The sequence below is a fragment of the Typopeltis vanoorti genome, chromosome 1, assembly GCF_054136105.1.
Source record: "Typopeltis vanoorti isolate ZY-2024b chromosome 1, IOZ_Tvanoo_1.0, whole genome shotgun sequence".
In the NCBI taxonomy this organism is placed as follows: Eukaryota; Metazoa; Arthropoda; class Arachnida; order Uropygi; family Thelyphonidae; genus Typopeltis; species Typopeltis vanoorti.
The window spans coordinates 7,382,704-7,399,945 of record NC_143549.1 but is presented as its reverse complement, the minus strand read 5'-3'; the positions used below and the strand labels follow the sequence as shown (position 1 = coordinate 7,399,945).

General features: G+C 35.8%; 1 protein-coding gene across 1 annotated transcript in view; it reads right to left on the bottom strand.

Annotated features, from left to right (window-relative positions):
- The window catches only part of LOC150109763 (putative sodium-coupled neutral amino acid transporter 11), a 459,145-nt gene that overhangs the window by 327,352 nt on the left and 114,551 nt on the right, over positions 1-17,242 (bottom strand). The window contains exon 2 of the mRNA XM_090396214.1: positions 12,487-12,540. Coding sequence (XP_090252340.1) covers positions 12,487-12,540 — 54 coding nt within the window. The remainder of the gene's footprint in view (positions 1-12,486; positions 12,541-17,242) is intronic.

The window sequence follows — 17,242 nt, the reverse complement described above, 5'->3', positions numbered from 1 at the left end:
AGAAGAAAGAATAATTACGGAAGGATGACACTGATTGGAGAAAATGGTATAAAGACAGCTGATGCAGAATGTGTGGTGGAGATACTTAATGAACGGTTCATAAAGATCTTTCAATCTTGTGAATGTGACTTCATGGAGAGATTGAGAGCAGTTGATGATGGGGAGGAGAGACTGTAGGTGAGCAAGGGATGTATGGGGAATTGAGTAAACTAGATGTTAATAAGGCTGTGGGACTTGATAATATATCACCACGTATTCTGAAAGAATGTGCCAGGGAGTTGACATCTACCTTGACATATTTTTTTTTAATATGAATCTTGCACTCAGTCAAGTTCCTAAGGAGTGGAAGAAGGGCAAGATTGTGCCACTTCATAAAGGAGGTGATCGAACTCAAGCATCAAACTATAGGCCTATCTGTGTGTCAGGTGTTGTGGTTAAGTTGTTGGAGAAGCTTGTGAGAACTAGGATCCAGAGTTGGGTTGATAACAATGGTATTATCTTTGATGGACAGCATGGATTTGCTAAAGGGAGGTCATGTTTTAGTAATCTACTTACTTATTACAATAAAGTGACTGCTTCCTTGGACAGAGGAAAAGGATACACAGTAATATACTTGGATTTCGCAAAAGCTTTTGATAGAGTACCTCACGATAAGTTGACAGTCAAACTAGAGCAGATGGGGTTGGATATTAGATTAGTGCATTGGATTGGAGACTGGCTATCTGATAGGTATCAACAAGTTGTGTATGGGGGTGCGATATCCAGGAAAAGGAAAGTCACTAGTGGAGTACCTCAGGGGTCTCTTTTAGGGCCATTACTATTTAACTTTTATATTAATGATATGGGCGAGGGTTTGGATGGAAATATTCAGTTGTTTGCAGATGATGCAAAGTTAGGACCAACCATAGAGAGTAGTGAAGATGGTGTGGCCTTACAGGAAGACTTGAATAGATTGAGTGATTGTGCACGGAAATGGGGATGTGAGTTCAATGTTGCAAAATGCAAGGTTTTAAAATTTGGAAAACAAAGATGGGATGCAGAATTTATGCTTAGTGAGAATAAATCGTTGGAGGTAGAGGAAATAAGAGATCTGGTGGTGATAGTGGATAAGGATCCAAAAATTAGGGGACACATCACCAAAATTGTGACGACAACACAAAGGCTTCTGGGAATGATGCGGGGGACACTGACGTGTAGAAGTAGGGAGATTCCTGTTCTTCCGTTGTATAAGGCTTTGATTAGGCCACACATGGACTATTGTGCCCAGATTTGGTCACCGGGTTTTCAGAAGGATGAAGAGATGTTGGAAAGGGTCCAAAGGAGACTGACTAGGATAGTTTCTGACCTCTGGAATGTCGAGTATGAGGAAAGATTGAGAAGATGTAATTTGCATAGTCTGGTGGACAGAAGGAAGAGGGGAGATATGATAGAGACCTACAAGTTGGTAAGGGGTTGTTATAGGATCAATGCTGGAGAAGTTTTACAGAGAATAGTGGGAGATCAGGAGAGAACCAGAGGTCATCCCTATAAACCGTATAAAGAGGGTGTGAGTCGGCGAGTGAGAGGTAGGTTTTTTTCGTGCAGAGTTGTGAATGATTAGAATGCCTTGTGCCTGAGAATGTGGTGTCTGCAAAGAGTTTGAATGTGTTTAAAACACGGTATGATGAGCTGTGTGTGTGTGATAAAAGGACCTCCCAGATGAGTCTTTGACTCCATGAGGTCTTGTGGTGGTGGTAATAATAATCCCTTTTATCACTGCTTACTATATGCTTACTATATATGTCTGCTTAGTCCCAATTACTATACTCACAATCCGATCTATTCTATATCTACATTGATCATTCCCATACAAACCGTATTTTCTAGTGTATAAGATGCACTTTTTTACCTTAAAAATTCATCTTAAAAATGGGGTGCATCTTATATAATGAAGGTAAAGATTGTTTCCTCTTATCAAAGTCATATGCATTCCCTTTTATGTTCCAAGATCTTTGTAGGTGGTTAATGGTGCAATCAAATCGATGCGTGACCTTCACGTGACTTCTAGCGCATCATTGGCTAAGAACGGGGAGTCCCTATTCAAGTTTCATAATATCTTATCCGAGTAATCAGTTACCGATGTTTATCAGTATTGAGTTGACGTGTTGAGATATTTTGTGTTAGGTTTTTTCCAGAAAATCGTATTAAATTTCTTGGGTGCGTCTTATACACCGGAAAATACAGTACATTCACTACCCTTTCAACATCTCCATTTCCCTGTTCCTCTGTTTCCACCATACCACTTTCCTGATCTTTCAATTCACCTCTTGCTCTTGATCTCTTACTTGCATCACACACACTAGACTTCCATCTAGCAACAGTTCTGGTTCACTCACTCCAAAGCCTAAATGCAATCGATCATGCCTGTATAATTCCGTTCTTCCCTCAAAGATATGCAATATATTCACAATCTGCACTCCCTTCTCCTCGCATAGCTCTGCTAGCATGCCATTCATGATTCTGGCTCTCCATCTCAGCTCATCATCATCATACCTTGGCAGCAAACCGACAACCTTTCCCACTATACTGTTATCTTTCACTCTCCTAAATAACTTCCTGATATCTGCCCTTACATTCTCCTTATGTCCACTTAAATAATTTGTCCCTAAACTACCACTAATTCTCTTGTTCGTTTTCTCCTCATGTATAAATTATTACTATTACTATTTGTTACACCTCCAAGGAGTCCGAAGACTCATCGAGGGAGGACACCCACTGTACAACTCTCCATCTCCACCACTGCACTGAACCTCTACTACCCATCGACTACATCAGCACCATCTACTGCCCACCACCACCACAAGTATTTTTTATATGCATGTGTTTATATGCGTTTTAAATTGCGTGTGTTCTGAAGGGCCAATTTGTCTGTATGTGGGATGAAAAACCAGAGTTTCAGGGAAAAAAAACCTGCTGCCTCCCTATGAGATCGGCTAACTCACCTTTAATTGAAAAAGTCCATATAAAGATTCCTTCCATCATGATGGGAATTGAACTTAGGCCTTTTCTAATTGAAGAATGCAATGTACTGTCATTCTTCCAATTGCGCTATGGAGACGCTTAAAGCAAGAATTATCTTGCTCATTCACCCACCTGTATAGCACATCATAGGATTCTCTCATTAACCAATCCTCTAACAATGGAATCTCCATACACTGCTGTTTTTGAATCACTCTTCACCTCTTTTATCCTTTTTTTCTTTCATTCTATTGTTTTGCACACTTTCATTTGTATCCACCAAACGTCCAATATCATTCCACACATTCTTCATTTGATTTTGAATAACCATTTCATCAAATCTTGCATTCTGACAATTCCACTCTCTGTCACTACAGTAGTCTCACTACCCTCATTCTGTTGTACCTTACTTCCATATTATCATTTATACTTCATTTCACTCCCTTTTTAACTTTTTAATATTTTTCCTGATTGTTTTATTTATTTCTATAAGTTCTATTGCATTTTGCTTTCATTTCATTTTCCTTCTCCAATTAGTTGTTTTCTTTTCTTCAACAGCTTTTTTGTTTTCTCTGATAGGTTTTTAGTTTTAACTTAAGTTCTGCTTTAACTCATGTTATTTCTTTGACAATATATTTGTATAATTATATTTTTGCAATTTCTTCTTGGTATAATTTTTTTGTTGGATACTGATGTATCATTATTTATCTTTAGGTATTTTGTTTTATTCTGTTTCGTCGTGCAATTTTTTTCTTCTATTGTTATTTTCCCTCTAACTACGAAGGTGGTCTGAAAAGTTCTTGGCCTAACAATGAAAAAACGAATTTATAATTTCAAAATTATTTTTATTTTTCAAAATCTCCCCTAAGACTAAACATTTATTTCAGCACCCAGCATAATGCTCCAGCACCATTATCCCCTCCATGTAGTGGTTCTTGGTAAGATCTGCAAAATACCCCTCTACAGCTGCAATCACTTCTTGATTCAAACAAAAATGCTGACCAGTGAGAAAGAGTTTTGGGAAGAGACAGAAGTCAGAGGGAGCCAAATCTAGGGAATAGAGTGGATGTTGCAGCAATTCATAATGCATATCCCTTAATTTTTCCCATTGCCTGGGCAGGTGAATTATCCTGATGAAAGATGATTTTTTTCTTCTGCAAGCCGAGTCTTTTCTCACGAATTTTTTCATCTAGTCTGGTTAAAATATCGGAATAATATTCCCCGATTATTGTTTTATCCTTTTCAAGATAATTAACAAACAAAACTCCTTTAGCATCCCAAAACACTAATGCCATGACCTTTCCTACTGATGGAACCGACTTTGTCCTCTTTGGTGCTGAACAACCGACTTCTGTCTACTATTTTGACTGCTGTTTGGATTCTGGTGTGTAATGGTGTATCCAAGTCTCATCCATAGTAATAAATCGACACACACAAAATCAGTTTTAATCCTGTTAAAACGCTCCAAGCACCGTTCAGAGATTTTCATGGGAGTGCATTTTTGATCTCCCGTGAGCAAGCGTGGCACCCATCTTGTGCAAAGGTTTTTCAATTGCACTTCTTCATGCAAAATATATCCTACACATTCTTTTGAAATGCCTATAGTCTCAACAATTTCATGCATTTATACTCGCCGGTCATTCAATACCATATCGTGCACTGATCAATGATTTCTGGTGTTGTTACACTTTTTTGGACATCCTTCATGTGGATCATCTTCAAGGCTGGTACAGCCATGTTTGAACTCGGCAGCCCATTAATTGTCAAAAACGAAGGAAAAGAGTATCCATAAACTTTTATGAACTTCGAATGAATTTCTTTTGGTGTTAAGCCTTCTTTTACAAAGAATTTTATAACCACACGAAACTCAATTTCATCCATTTCAAGGGATAAGACAACACTTTTGCTTCAGACAGCTGCATAAAACAAACTACCTGAGAGAATGACTTGCAACACATGGAGTCTTAAGACAGATGTACCAACTTGGAAAAAAAAATTTTGCCAATAGTGTTGCCATCTATAGCCGAGGCTGAGAACTTTTCAGACTCTCGTATAGATTTACACTTACAAATTTAATTTGTTTCTGACTGCAGTTTGTATCTTGAAACCCAATTTTCCATTATATCTCATGGGAAATCAATTAATCCGTTCCCAGATTCAAAAATTAAAAAACTATTGTCAACTAAATGAAGAAAATGCAAAGAAATGGAGAATGAGTGAGAAGAAGCATTTTTACACTATAACATGCATTTTGTATACCATTGCATATTAATTTTTATTTATGAAATCTTTGGTTTTACATGATTAGTATGAAAATCATCTTCCATTAAATTGTAAAAAAAATCAATTTTCTTTTGGCTGGTTTTGTGGTTCAGAAATTTTCAATTTGTTGTCATCAGTTGCTTCTTTTTGTCTCTTAGGTGAGGGAGGTTTAAAAAACCTATCCAACATTGACTGAATCTGTTGTTTCCTTAACACCCTTCTAAAGTGATTAATGACACTGTCATCGAAGATACTGATGGCTCTAGAAACAACACCTTGATTTGGATGCCACTTGTTAATGAATTCTTGCAATTCGCCCCAGTGCTGCAAGATTTTTTTATGTCACTTGTTGGAATTGCTCCCTTTTTGTTGCTGTCTTCTTTGTCCTCTAAAGACATTTGCTTTTCCTCCTCATCCCTTTCTTTTTCGTGCTCTTTTCTTAACTCCTGTAGCTCTTCAGTGGTCAGCTCAACATTGTGCTCCTCTACGTCTGCTTCATCAACTTTCAAATGCATGGTCTTGCCCAGGGAGACAACTATATCTACAATGTCAATTTCACTTTCAGGTCCTTCCAATGCAGTTCCTCGGACACAGTCGGGCCATAACTTTTGCCAGGTTGATTTTAGAGTTCTCACAGAAAAATCTTCCCATGCCTAATAAGAAGCAAACAATGAAGAACATTGAAGTCATTCTTCCAGAATTCCCTGAGGGTTAATTCTGTGTCGGTGATAACTTCGAAACATCTTTGGAAAAGAGCTTTGGCATAAAGCTTTTGAAGTTGGAAATAACATACTGATCCATTGGTTGTAGGAGTGGTGTGGTATTAGGAGACAAGAACTTAATTTTGATGAAATTAAACTCTTCATCCAAATCTTCTTCCAACTGTGGTGGATGTGCTGGAGCATTGTCAATTATAAGAAGAACTTTCTCAGGCAGACCCTTTTCTTGTAGATACCATTTCACTGTGGGAGCAAAGACCTCTGTCATCCACTCACAGAAGAATTGCCTGGTTACCCAGGATCTGCTGTTACCTCTCCACATAACGGTGAGTTTGTGCCTGTTAACTTTCTGCTTTTTAAAGAACTCGAGGATTTTCAGAGTGGTAAACCATCAGAGGTTTTATCTTCAGGTCACCACTGGCATTGGCACAAAAAAGCAAAGTTAGTCTGTCTTTAATAAAATTAGTTTAATCCTTTTTCCAAGTGTGAGCAAACAAAGTTTGCACCTGAAAGAAAGTATCTTCAGGACTGGGGTAAGGTGGTACAACACCAGGGCCCTGAAGATACTTTCAGGCGCAAACTTTGTGTGCTCACACTTGGAAAAAGGATTAAACTAATTTTATTATACTCTAACCAAGTGAAAAATAAACTTTCGACATCTTAGTCTGTCTTTCATTGGCTTGTGTCCTGGCAATGCCATTCCTCCTTAGTGATGAACATTCTCTTAAGCATTTTCTTCCAGAAAAGCCCAGTTTCATCGCAGTTGAAAACTTGTTCTGGTCTGTAACCTTCTGATTCCATCAGTGTCTGAAATTCCTTTATGAACCTTTCAGCAGCTTATTTGTCAGCACTAGCACCTTCTCCATGTCTAACAACACCATGGATACCAGTTCTATTCTTGAATTTCTCAAACCATCCTTTACTAGCTTTAAACTCTTCACCGATGTCTTTGCTACTGCTAGTGGATGGCAAGTTCTGAAAAGATCTTTGTAAATAGTTTGAGCTTGTAAACAGATCATGTTTTGAGATACACTATCTTCCTTTCAGTTGCATTAATCCAGAAGAGTAGTAAAGTTTCCATTTCTTCCATAACTTTATTTCTACAAGATGACATGATAGATACTCCTTTAGTCACATCCAGTTCCTTATAAAAATCTATTTTCTTGACAATTGTAGCTATGGTGGATTTGGACAAGTCATACTGCTTGCACAGATCACTTTGCCTAACTCCTTTCTTGTATTTTTCCACAATCTCTTTCTTAATTTCTATTGTGATTTTCTTCTTCTCTTCTTTCTTGGTTTTCTTTGGCTCCACGTTGAAAATAATATACTGATCAGTGAAATGATACTTATCTGGTAGTTTATTTAGAAAATAAACATGAAGCTGCAATAAAAACACGTCACTTATAAAAAGAAACACATACAGTACTGTTGGATTCTAAATGAAGAGAAATGAAAATTATTAATACTTCTTTCAGAATCCAACATAATCCTCCATGTCAAAGGCAAGACTTGTAAATATTATTTATTGTTTATCTCTTGCTTATAGTGTGTCATTCATATAACTGCCTGGAATTTTGTTTATTACTATTTAATAATATAATCTTAAGTAATGTAATAGTAATAAAAAAGACTCTGTATAAAAATGTCATTCAATTTATTCCTATAATAATATTGTAAGAAACTGTACATATATATTTAATGTACCCTATGTGAACTATGATGTTTTTTTTTTATTTATCATTACTGAAAGAGAAAGTAATTTTATGTAATTCTTCTGATTGGATTTGATTGGCTGTTGTCAAGGAAACAGAGTTAATTTTAGATAGCGCGTACGTGGAGCGTGAGCTACGGTATTCGAAGGGAGAAGAAGTTGATATAAGCTGAACGAGCTAGAACCAGATTTTGGCAGGAAGAATGAACGTATTTAAATGGGAGAATGAAGGAAAACAGGAGAAGCATTCAGGACAGCATGGAGTGAAGTAATGGGTGGCAGTAAACGGAATTTGGAAATGCCATAAATAAATTAAGAAGGGACCGGGAAATTAATAGGCAATTAGGAATATTTCTACGGAATTCTAAAATTATGTTGAATTCCAATTGTTTTGAGGAAGAATAGTGCAAAGCTGAAATTAATGCATAGAAGAAAATAAGGAATAAGTAGATTACCTAAAACGAGTGCGTCAAGACTTGTGAAGCTCTATGTTTAATATTTCAGTTATATAGTGAAGATTCCTTTTGAATAGTGTTACTTAAAAGTGATAGTTAACTTCAGTTTTAAGTGTGCCTATAGTGAATCAAATGTGCAAAGGATGTAACCCGGTAAGAGCAGTCCATTTTTTTATATTTCAGCGTGAAGAAATAAGAGTTAGCTCCACCCGATATATCTTAACATTACCTGTGGCGTTCTACTAAAATTTAGCCGAAGTATGGAGCTTTAAAGTGTTTCTCACTTGAAGTGATAACTGTCTCATAATTGAATTAAGTGTTTGTTGACTAAGAGAGAATTAGAGAATTCTACTTTAAGAATATTTACTGTAAGATTCTGTAATGAACTGTGTGAACATTGAACTGTGTGAACCATTTTTAATTAATCGGAAGAATGTAAAATTGACAGCTGGATGTCAGATGCCTAATGTTTTATATTTGTTATGAGTATTTGAACTAAGTTGATTTGCATTATCTTGTTTTCAAAGTTATATGTAATGTACATGTTATGTAACCCTGCATTAAATGTTTTGTTTTATTGATTCCAATTTGGTGTTTGCCTGATTTTTCTTCATTGCACCATTCATAAAGTTTATTGGACCTTGCGGAAGCCTTAAATATTAATTTTAAACTCGCCTGTAGAAAAGTGAGATTGCTGAAGTTAGTTGATGGTTGATTCCACTATATTATATAGACTAATCTGAATATAGGGTGGCACAGGATAACATAAATTTTTCTATATTTGGATTAGTAATCAACCAACAATTAATTAAGATAATAAAAAAACAGATAATTTAAATAAGAACTACGTTCTAACAAGATGGCGGATTCAGAGCCAGGATGTACGATCCAACAGTACACATAATAAATACAAACCTAAAAAAATCTTCATGAAGTGTATTGTTTGTTTACACAAATACCGAAATAGATACACAAAAAACTAAATACGTACAGAGTTCATTGTATTTCAGATAAATACGATATAGTAACAATCGTTACACTAGAGATGATTCAGCACATGCTCAGCTAAACGTGCATAAAAAAGTTAAAAAAAATTATAATGTAAAACAGGCTTTAGTTCATTTGAAAAGAAAAGCATCGCAATTTGTATCTAGAGGTCGTTATAGTATATAAGTTAGTAAAACATGATCTCTCTTTAGCAAATCCATGCTGATAACCACAATACTGCTGTTATCAAAGCATTTCTGTATCCTAATTCTCACCAATCTCTCTCTCTCTCTCTCTCTCTCTCTCTCTCTAGTATTTTCACCACAACTCTGGATATACAGATTAGCCTATAATTTAAAGCCACAGTCTTATCACCACCTTTATGAAGTGGAACAATTTCACCTTCTATTCACTCTCTTGGAACCTGTGCATTGAACATTAAACAGGCATGACAACGATACTGCCAATTCTATGGAGCATTCCCTTAAGACAGGGTAATATGTCATCAAATCCTATTGCATTATTGATATCAATTATATTTATTTCCTTATACACCTCCTGCTCACTCACAATTAAGCCATCCTCTCCTATGTTCTCTACACTTGAGTTTCTCATGACTTCACTCTGATGAGGATGAAAACACTTATAAAATGATCACTGAATACTTCAATGTCTTCTGCAGCAGTTACTGTTCTACCATTTTCATTCATTAACATCATCTTACCATAACGATTCTTCCTTCTACTCGAAACATATCTAAAAAACTCTCATTTTTCTAGGTTCGATTTGCTAATTTCTGCTCATACTACACTTCTGTTGTACTAACTGCAACTGATTATTACTATTATTCATCTTGTGCTGCCTCCAAAGTGCCATCTTTTTCCAGATTTCATGCTTAATCCCCACATTCATTGATTTTACACCTACCTTATTCAGCCTTGTGACCTTCAGAATACATTCATAATTGACTTGAAAGAAATACATAACATATTAATGGTATGTATTTCTTTGTCAGTTGCCAGGCAGCATTTATTTCCTTAATGCTCAACTTCTCATTCCCCAGCCTTGAACTCCACATATATCCTTTCGTCACAGAAGTCTTCATATGGCTAGCCACAACTCATGTGATCACTTCATGATCATCTTATCAACTGGAGGGAAGTGCAAAACCACAGTCACAATTACATCCTCTGATGAAATGATCAGATTGAAAACTCTCCATGCTGTCTTAGTTAGATAATTGTCTCTCAAGAAATCAAGAAATTCATTTTCCTTATTACGAAATGCTATCTCTTCATTCCAATTTATACACCATAATTAAAATAACCCATAATAATCACCTTTTATTTGTTCACTAATCCAACTTGCTTATACATTTCTTCATCACCACTCTCCACATTTCCCTGCCCTATACCAACATCCAACTAAATATGTCTTACTGTCAACCTCCATCTTATAGCACACTGCCTCAAACCCATTGCCACTATTTTCCTCTTTCATGTCCATGTTATGTGGACATAATTCCCCTGCTATCAACAACAGCATTTCCTCCTTCCTTCTCCTTTCTGTCTCAAAAATAACAATACCCATCCATTTCTATTCCTGTTAGAATATCGTCATTCAACCATGTTTCACTTATTCCAATGATAAGGTGAACAAACTCAATCAATAAAACAATTTCATCTTATTTCTGATATTCCTGGCATTTGTAAATAAACACAGCAGTTCACTTTTAGGTCTATAACCAGTTCTGCCCAAGCCAACTTGTTGATTGTTATTTCTCCACCAAACCTTCCCTTGCCCAATTACCTTTATTTATGCTTACCATATATGTCTGCTCAGTCACAATTACTCCCTCTTGCATCCCTATCTATTCCATTCCTTTGCTGATCATCCCCCAAAATACATTCACTACTACTTCAAACACCTCTTCCTATATCTCCCTGTCCACCTAGGCTCTCCCCCATTTACCAGTTCCTCTTGCACTGCCACTCTCCCTTCATCTCTCACATTACCTTATGAAGCTGTGAACTTCCTTATTTTGTGTTCTGCGAATATGATGTCTTCTTCTTCTTCAGGACTTTTATTATTCTTTGCTGACTCGAGGGGTGTCCATAATATATTTTAATTATCTCTCCTCTATTGTATGGTACTATTCCTTGCTTATTTTTCAATTTTAGAATCCATTTTTTTCATTTCATGTTACCCTTGTTTGATCATTTTCAGAGATTTTCAATTTTTGGAAACTTCAAAAACTTACTTTAAGGACACGTGATTTCTATTATGTACTGAACTGTTCTTAAATTATATTTATTATATTTTCTGATGTCATTTTTAATTTCTTTTTCTAACTAACTTTCAAATTTCCACAAATTGTATACTGCCTTTACTACTTCTGTGTCTCCATTTTCTTAACTGCCCCCTCCCCTTTTTTTAGATCAAGTATCCCTTAAAGTAAGCTTTTTCCAAAGTTTCGAAATTTCCAAAATCTGATTAGGACAAGACAGATATGAGAGATCAATCTTCGCCTAATCAGTTTTCTTCACCATGAAGAGTGAAATGCAGCAGTGTTTTGTTTTTATGAATCTTCTATGCTGAGAAATGTTTTTTTAATATCAGAAAGGAAACTGAAATAGAATGATATATCCATATTTCACCAAACAGAAATGTCTTCAGAAAATTCCAAAAGTGACTGCTTGCCTATTTCCTACCTGGAAAATTCAGACAAAGCCATAAAAAAAATGAAGTTTCTTTACTCCATAAATAAAATTTTTTCATTAGATGTTTTAAATAACATAATGCAACAGAGGTTTTGTTTAAGAGAAAAAAGTTTTCTCAATACAAAATGTAATTCTTGCATGCTTATATATAAATTAAAATAATTAACAAATATATCCCTCATAATTTTTTCTGTTTTTAAAAAATAACCAACAATAACCAAAATACCATACTAACTTTAAAAATATCTTCAATAGCATTTATAGTTCATGTGCTGTTACCCTATATGAAAAATAAACAGATGACTTTTTTTTTCATGTTATTTTTGTAGAAAGTCTGAAAACACACAATCCTTCATATGCAATTTGAATTTATTTCCTATAAACATCTAATTAAAAACCCATAAAATTTTATCATATCAGCATTACAAAAATCAATACCTCCCAGCAGTGGTAAAAGTAAAACACACATTTCCTTGTAACAATCTTTCATTAAAGGTTGTTTTAAAAACCTCAACTTGACTTCATTAGTTCTATAGAAATTTTATAGTACACCATCAATAAACTGTGTTATTAAAAACAAGTACTATTAATTGACAAACAACAATAAACCAATAGGACAAATCCAGTTTTACCAATATGAGCTGCTTGTCATCGTGTGGGGTATTAGCACTCCCTGTTTCACCTTCCTGAAAATAATTGTAATGATATTAGTGTTTATTTTAATATACAATTTACAAATAAAATGGTATACAAATTTACAACTTTTGTTTTTATTATATAATAATAACAATAATAATAGTGTGTATGCGCATGCCTAGTCTAGCCATGAAAGGGTTGTCTGAAGAGACAAGAGTGAAGAGTGAGAAAGTGAAAATAGTAAGTATATTACCTCGATATGATAAAAATGAATTAAGAAGATGAACTATGCTGGCAAATGATTTGATAAATAGGCTATGTAGAAAGAATGGATGAGAGTTTTTGGATGTGTGGAGCGAGTTTGAGGGAAGATTGGATTTGTATAAGAGGGATGGTCTACACCTGAATGCTCTTGGTATCAGGATACTTAAAAAAAACTAATAACTGGTATGAGACATAACACAGAGAGTGAAGGAAACTATTATAATGACAGGAATGATTCAGAAATGAATGTAAGAGCAACAATGTTATATAATTATGCTAATGATGGGAATGGGCATTATCATGGAAATGAATATGAGGAGAGAACGATTTTGACTTTGTGTTAATCTGGTTCAGACCTGTAGAACATGTGCAAAGATGTCTACATGTATAAGGAACTAGAGAAGAATAGAGATCAATAAGTTGTCCAACTTTGTCATGCAGACTGCAGACAAGAGTATACAAAAGAACATGCAGGTAGATTATTATGTCTATATACATGAATTTATATACATGAATGCTAAGCGTATTAGAAACAAAGGGATAGAATTTGTTGCCTTGGTCTATATGTTGGGACCTCATATTGTAGGCATTAGTGAGATCTGGCTATTAGAATCAGACCTACTAAATGGTATTGAGTGTAAAGGGTACAGTATTTTTAGAAAGAATAGACAAGATAGGAGAGTGGGGGGCATGCTGCTAATGATATCGGATGACTTGAATCTAGCTAGTATTAAGATCTATGGTTGTAGTACTAGCAACAGTCAATTTGAAGCCATCCGATGTGAGGTGCAAACTAACAAGATCAATTACATAGTGGGGTGTTGTTACAGACCTAATGGATTGGTTGCTAGTGATGAAGAAATGCATTACCAAATAGAGATTTAAATATTTAAATCAATATCCAAATATTGGATGGGTAGCAGTAAAATCTCATGGGTGATAAAATGAAACTAAATTTATTGAACTATTGTGAGACAAGTACCTCAAGCTGCATTGGGACAGAAGGAACTTGAAGTCAAAGAGTGTTAGATTTGATTATAGTATCAGACAGTGTTTCCATTAAAGATGTTAACTATTCTGCCTCTGGTTGGTGACAATGATCATGCTCCTCACTTAGGAAGTGGCTAAGTTCATGAACGTTCCATTCAGAAAAGGTTACATGCTGAACTAAACAAGAAATCATGAAAAACTGAGTAGTATGCTGGATTCAGCAGCATGGTATTGGTTGCTGGATGAGAAGGATATTGAGAGTGCATGGGAAGCATTTAAAAATTCTTAAACGAAGAGGTATGAGAATGCATCCTGAGAGTTCAAAGAATAAATAGGATAGGACTGATATGGATGTGTGATCTTATCAAGCAAGAGAATCATAAGAAAAGAATAATGTGGAAGGAATACCATGTGCATAAGCATGATGTCAATTATGAAAATTATAAGCAGCAGGCCAGAAGAGTCACAACAGTTGTAAGGAAAGCTAAGTCTGAGTATGAAAAGAAACTGGCTCTGCAAGCTAAAGACAACACACAAGAATTCTATCGATATGCTGCAAGTATGAGGGTTGTTTGAAAAGCTTGGTAAAAAAATATGTTAAACACATTTTTTTGGAAAAAATCACCTTTATTTCTCAACATAGTTTCCAACGAAGTCTACACATTTGGTCCAGCGTGTTTTCCAATTTTTTTTATCCCATCTCAAAAGTAGGATTTGTCAAATTGACAGCCTTGATGACATCCTTGTTCAAAGAAAATTTTTTCCCACTGAGTCAAATTTTCAAATTTGGGAACAAGAAGTCACATGGGGACAAGTCCAGAGAATACGGTGGATGTGGAACCAATTCGAACCTCAATTCATGCAATTTTGCTATTGCGATGGCCTGTTGGACAGTGCATTTTCTTGTGAAAGAGCACTTTTTTGTGTGCCAATCTTGGCCATTTTTTCTTCAGTTCTTTTAAACAGTTCAACAATGACACATAATAGACTCCTGTTATTGTCTTACCCTTTTTCCAAATAGTCTATCATGATAATTCCTTGGGAATCCCAAAATACAGTGGTCATCACCTTCCCAGCTGACAAAAAGGTCTTTGCTTTTTTCAGTACTCTTTCACCGGGCGCTGTCCACTATTTTGACTGCTGCTTGAACTTAGGTGTGGTGGTGGATCAAAGTTTCATCTATGGTCACGAATCTATGCAAAAAATCCTGCGAATTGTGATTAAACATCGCCAAACACTGCATTGAAATGTCTTTTCGCATGTATTTTTGATCGACAGTCAACAATCGTGGAACCCATTGCAAACAGCTTTTTCATGTGCAATTTTTCGTGCAAGATATTATACACCTGTTCAGTCAAGATGCCTACAATCTCAGAAATCTCAAGCACTTTCACTTGGTGGTCTTTCATAATGATACCATGGATTTTGTCAATCATTTCCTTCGTAGTGACCTCAGTCAGGCGTCAGGAGCACGCGTCATCTTTGATGGACTTACAACCACGTTTAAACTCATTTATCAAAGTAAATAGTTGTTGGAAGTTTTTTTCCTTTTATCGGGGCCCTTCCCTTAATGCATAGCATTATACATGTCCGCAAGGAGTGATGAGAGCTTGATCCACCTTTACCACGAGTTGCCTCAGTCCTGAAGATACTTCAGGCGCAAACTCTGTTTGCTGACACTTGGATAAAGGATTAAACTAAATTTATTATTTAACAAAATAAATAGTCTTTAATGCTGGTGCAGAGTCCCTATGAACTGCATCTAACTCGGCTTTGATCTGCACAGCCGTCCACTTCTTCAAAGAAAAGTATTTTATCACTGCATGAAACTCGTTTTTACCAATTTTTATAAAAAATGTGAACATGGACATTTTAAATGCTTGCCAAACGAGAACTACACATTGCAAGTGGCTAAAATTTTGCCAGGGGTCATGAAACAGATGATATGTGCAGATACTGGTATGAATGAATGAACGAATTGTGTCACCGTCTATTGTAAATTTACCAAACTTTTCAAACACACTACATAAAAGAAAGAATGAATATGAAAGAATAACTCTTCTGAATGCAGACAGTGAAGATGCAGAAGAAGGTGTTCAACTATTGAGTGCCCATTTTGCTAAAAGCTATCAACCTGGTGGATAAAACATTGATTTCACTGTCACCTCTTTACTGAATGAAAAAACTCAGATGTATGAAGAGGAGGTGTTAGAGCTACTGCATAACCTGAATAAGAACTGATCAATAGGAACTGATCAGATATAAGCACAGGTGCTAAATAGTATTCGGCAGAACTAGATATTTCTTTGACCAGGTTATACAATTTGATTTGAGTCTGAGAAGAGGAAAGATTCCCCAGGAATGGATAGAATGTGTGGTAATCCCATTGAGCAAGGGAGGTGAAAAGACGGATATAACCAACTATCGACCAATCAGTATCTGGAGTTGTGGTGAAAATTTTGAAAAAATGCTTAGGGCTGACATTAAAAAATGGGTTGACAGTGAATCTCTATTTTGCGATGAACAGCATGGATTTACTAAGGGAATGTCATTTTTAGCAACTTGCTCACATTCTATAATAATGTTACCATTGAACTGGACAAGTGGAATGGAAACACCATGATACTTTTGGATTTTGCTAAGGCTTTTGACAGTATACAGCAAAGACTGTTGCATAAGTTGGAGAACATGAGTTTAGATTATAAAATATTAGCATGGATAAGAAGATAGCTAACTGACAGATATCAAAAAGTGGTATACAGGGGATGTGTCTGCAAGATCTAAGTGGAGTACTACAAGAATCAGTCCTTGGTCCACTGTTATTCAATGTTTACATTAATGATGTTGGGAATAATTTGACAGACCACATATAATAATTTGCTGATGATGCAAAGATTAGGGTAATCAGGAATGCTGCTGGTATGCAATACTTATAGAATGATTTGAATAGGCTGGAATTGTGAGAATGAGAAAATGGATGTCAGTTCAATGTCAGTGAATGCAAAGTCATGTACTTTGGCATGATTAGATATCCAATGTCATATTACACTGGTGGAATTATCATTGCGACACCTCCAAGTTGTAGGGTGAGGGAGGGCACCTACCCTACAATTCTCTGTCTTCACCCCCCAATCCACCAATTACAATGAATCACAAATACCATCATAATCTAAACTAACGGCATCTACCGTCCACCACCATTAATATTTGAACAGACAAACACAAACATCCATGCCCACGACAGGATTCGAGCCCACAGCCTTTTGGCTGGAGAGCGGATATGCTAACTACTCAGTCAACCACGCCACCACTAAGAAACTAATCGAACTAGGGATCATGGAGTGTTAGTAAATAGCAAGTTCAAGTTGGGGTCATGTAGTAAAGACTGCAAATACAAGTCTAAAGATAATTGCAATGGTAAAACAAACTTTCACATATAAAGATAAGGATGTCATTTTGCTTTTTTACATGACCTTGATAAGACCTTACTTGGACTAT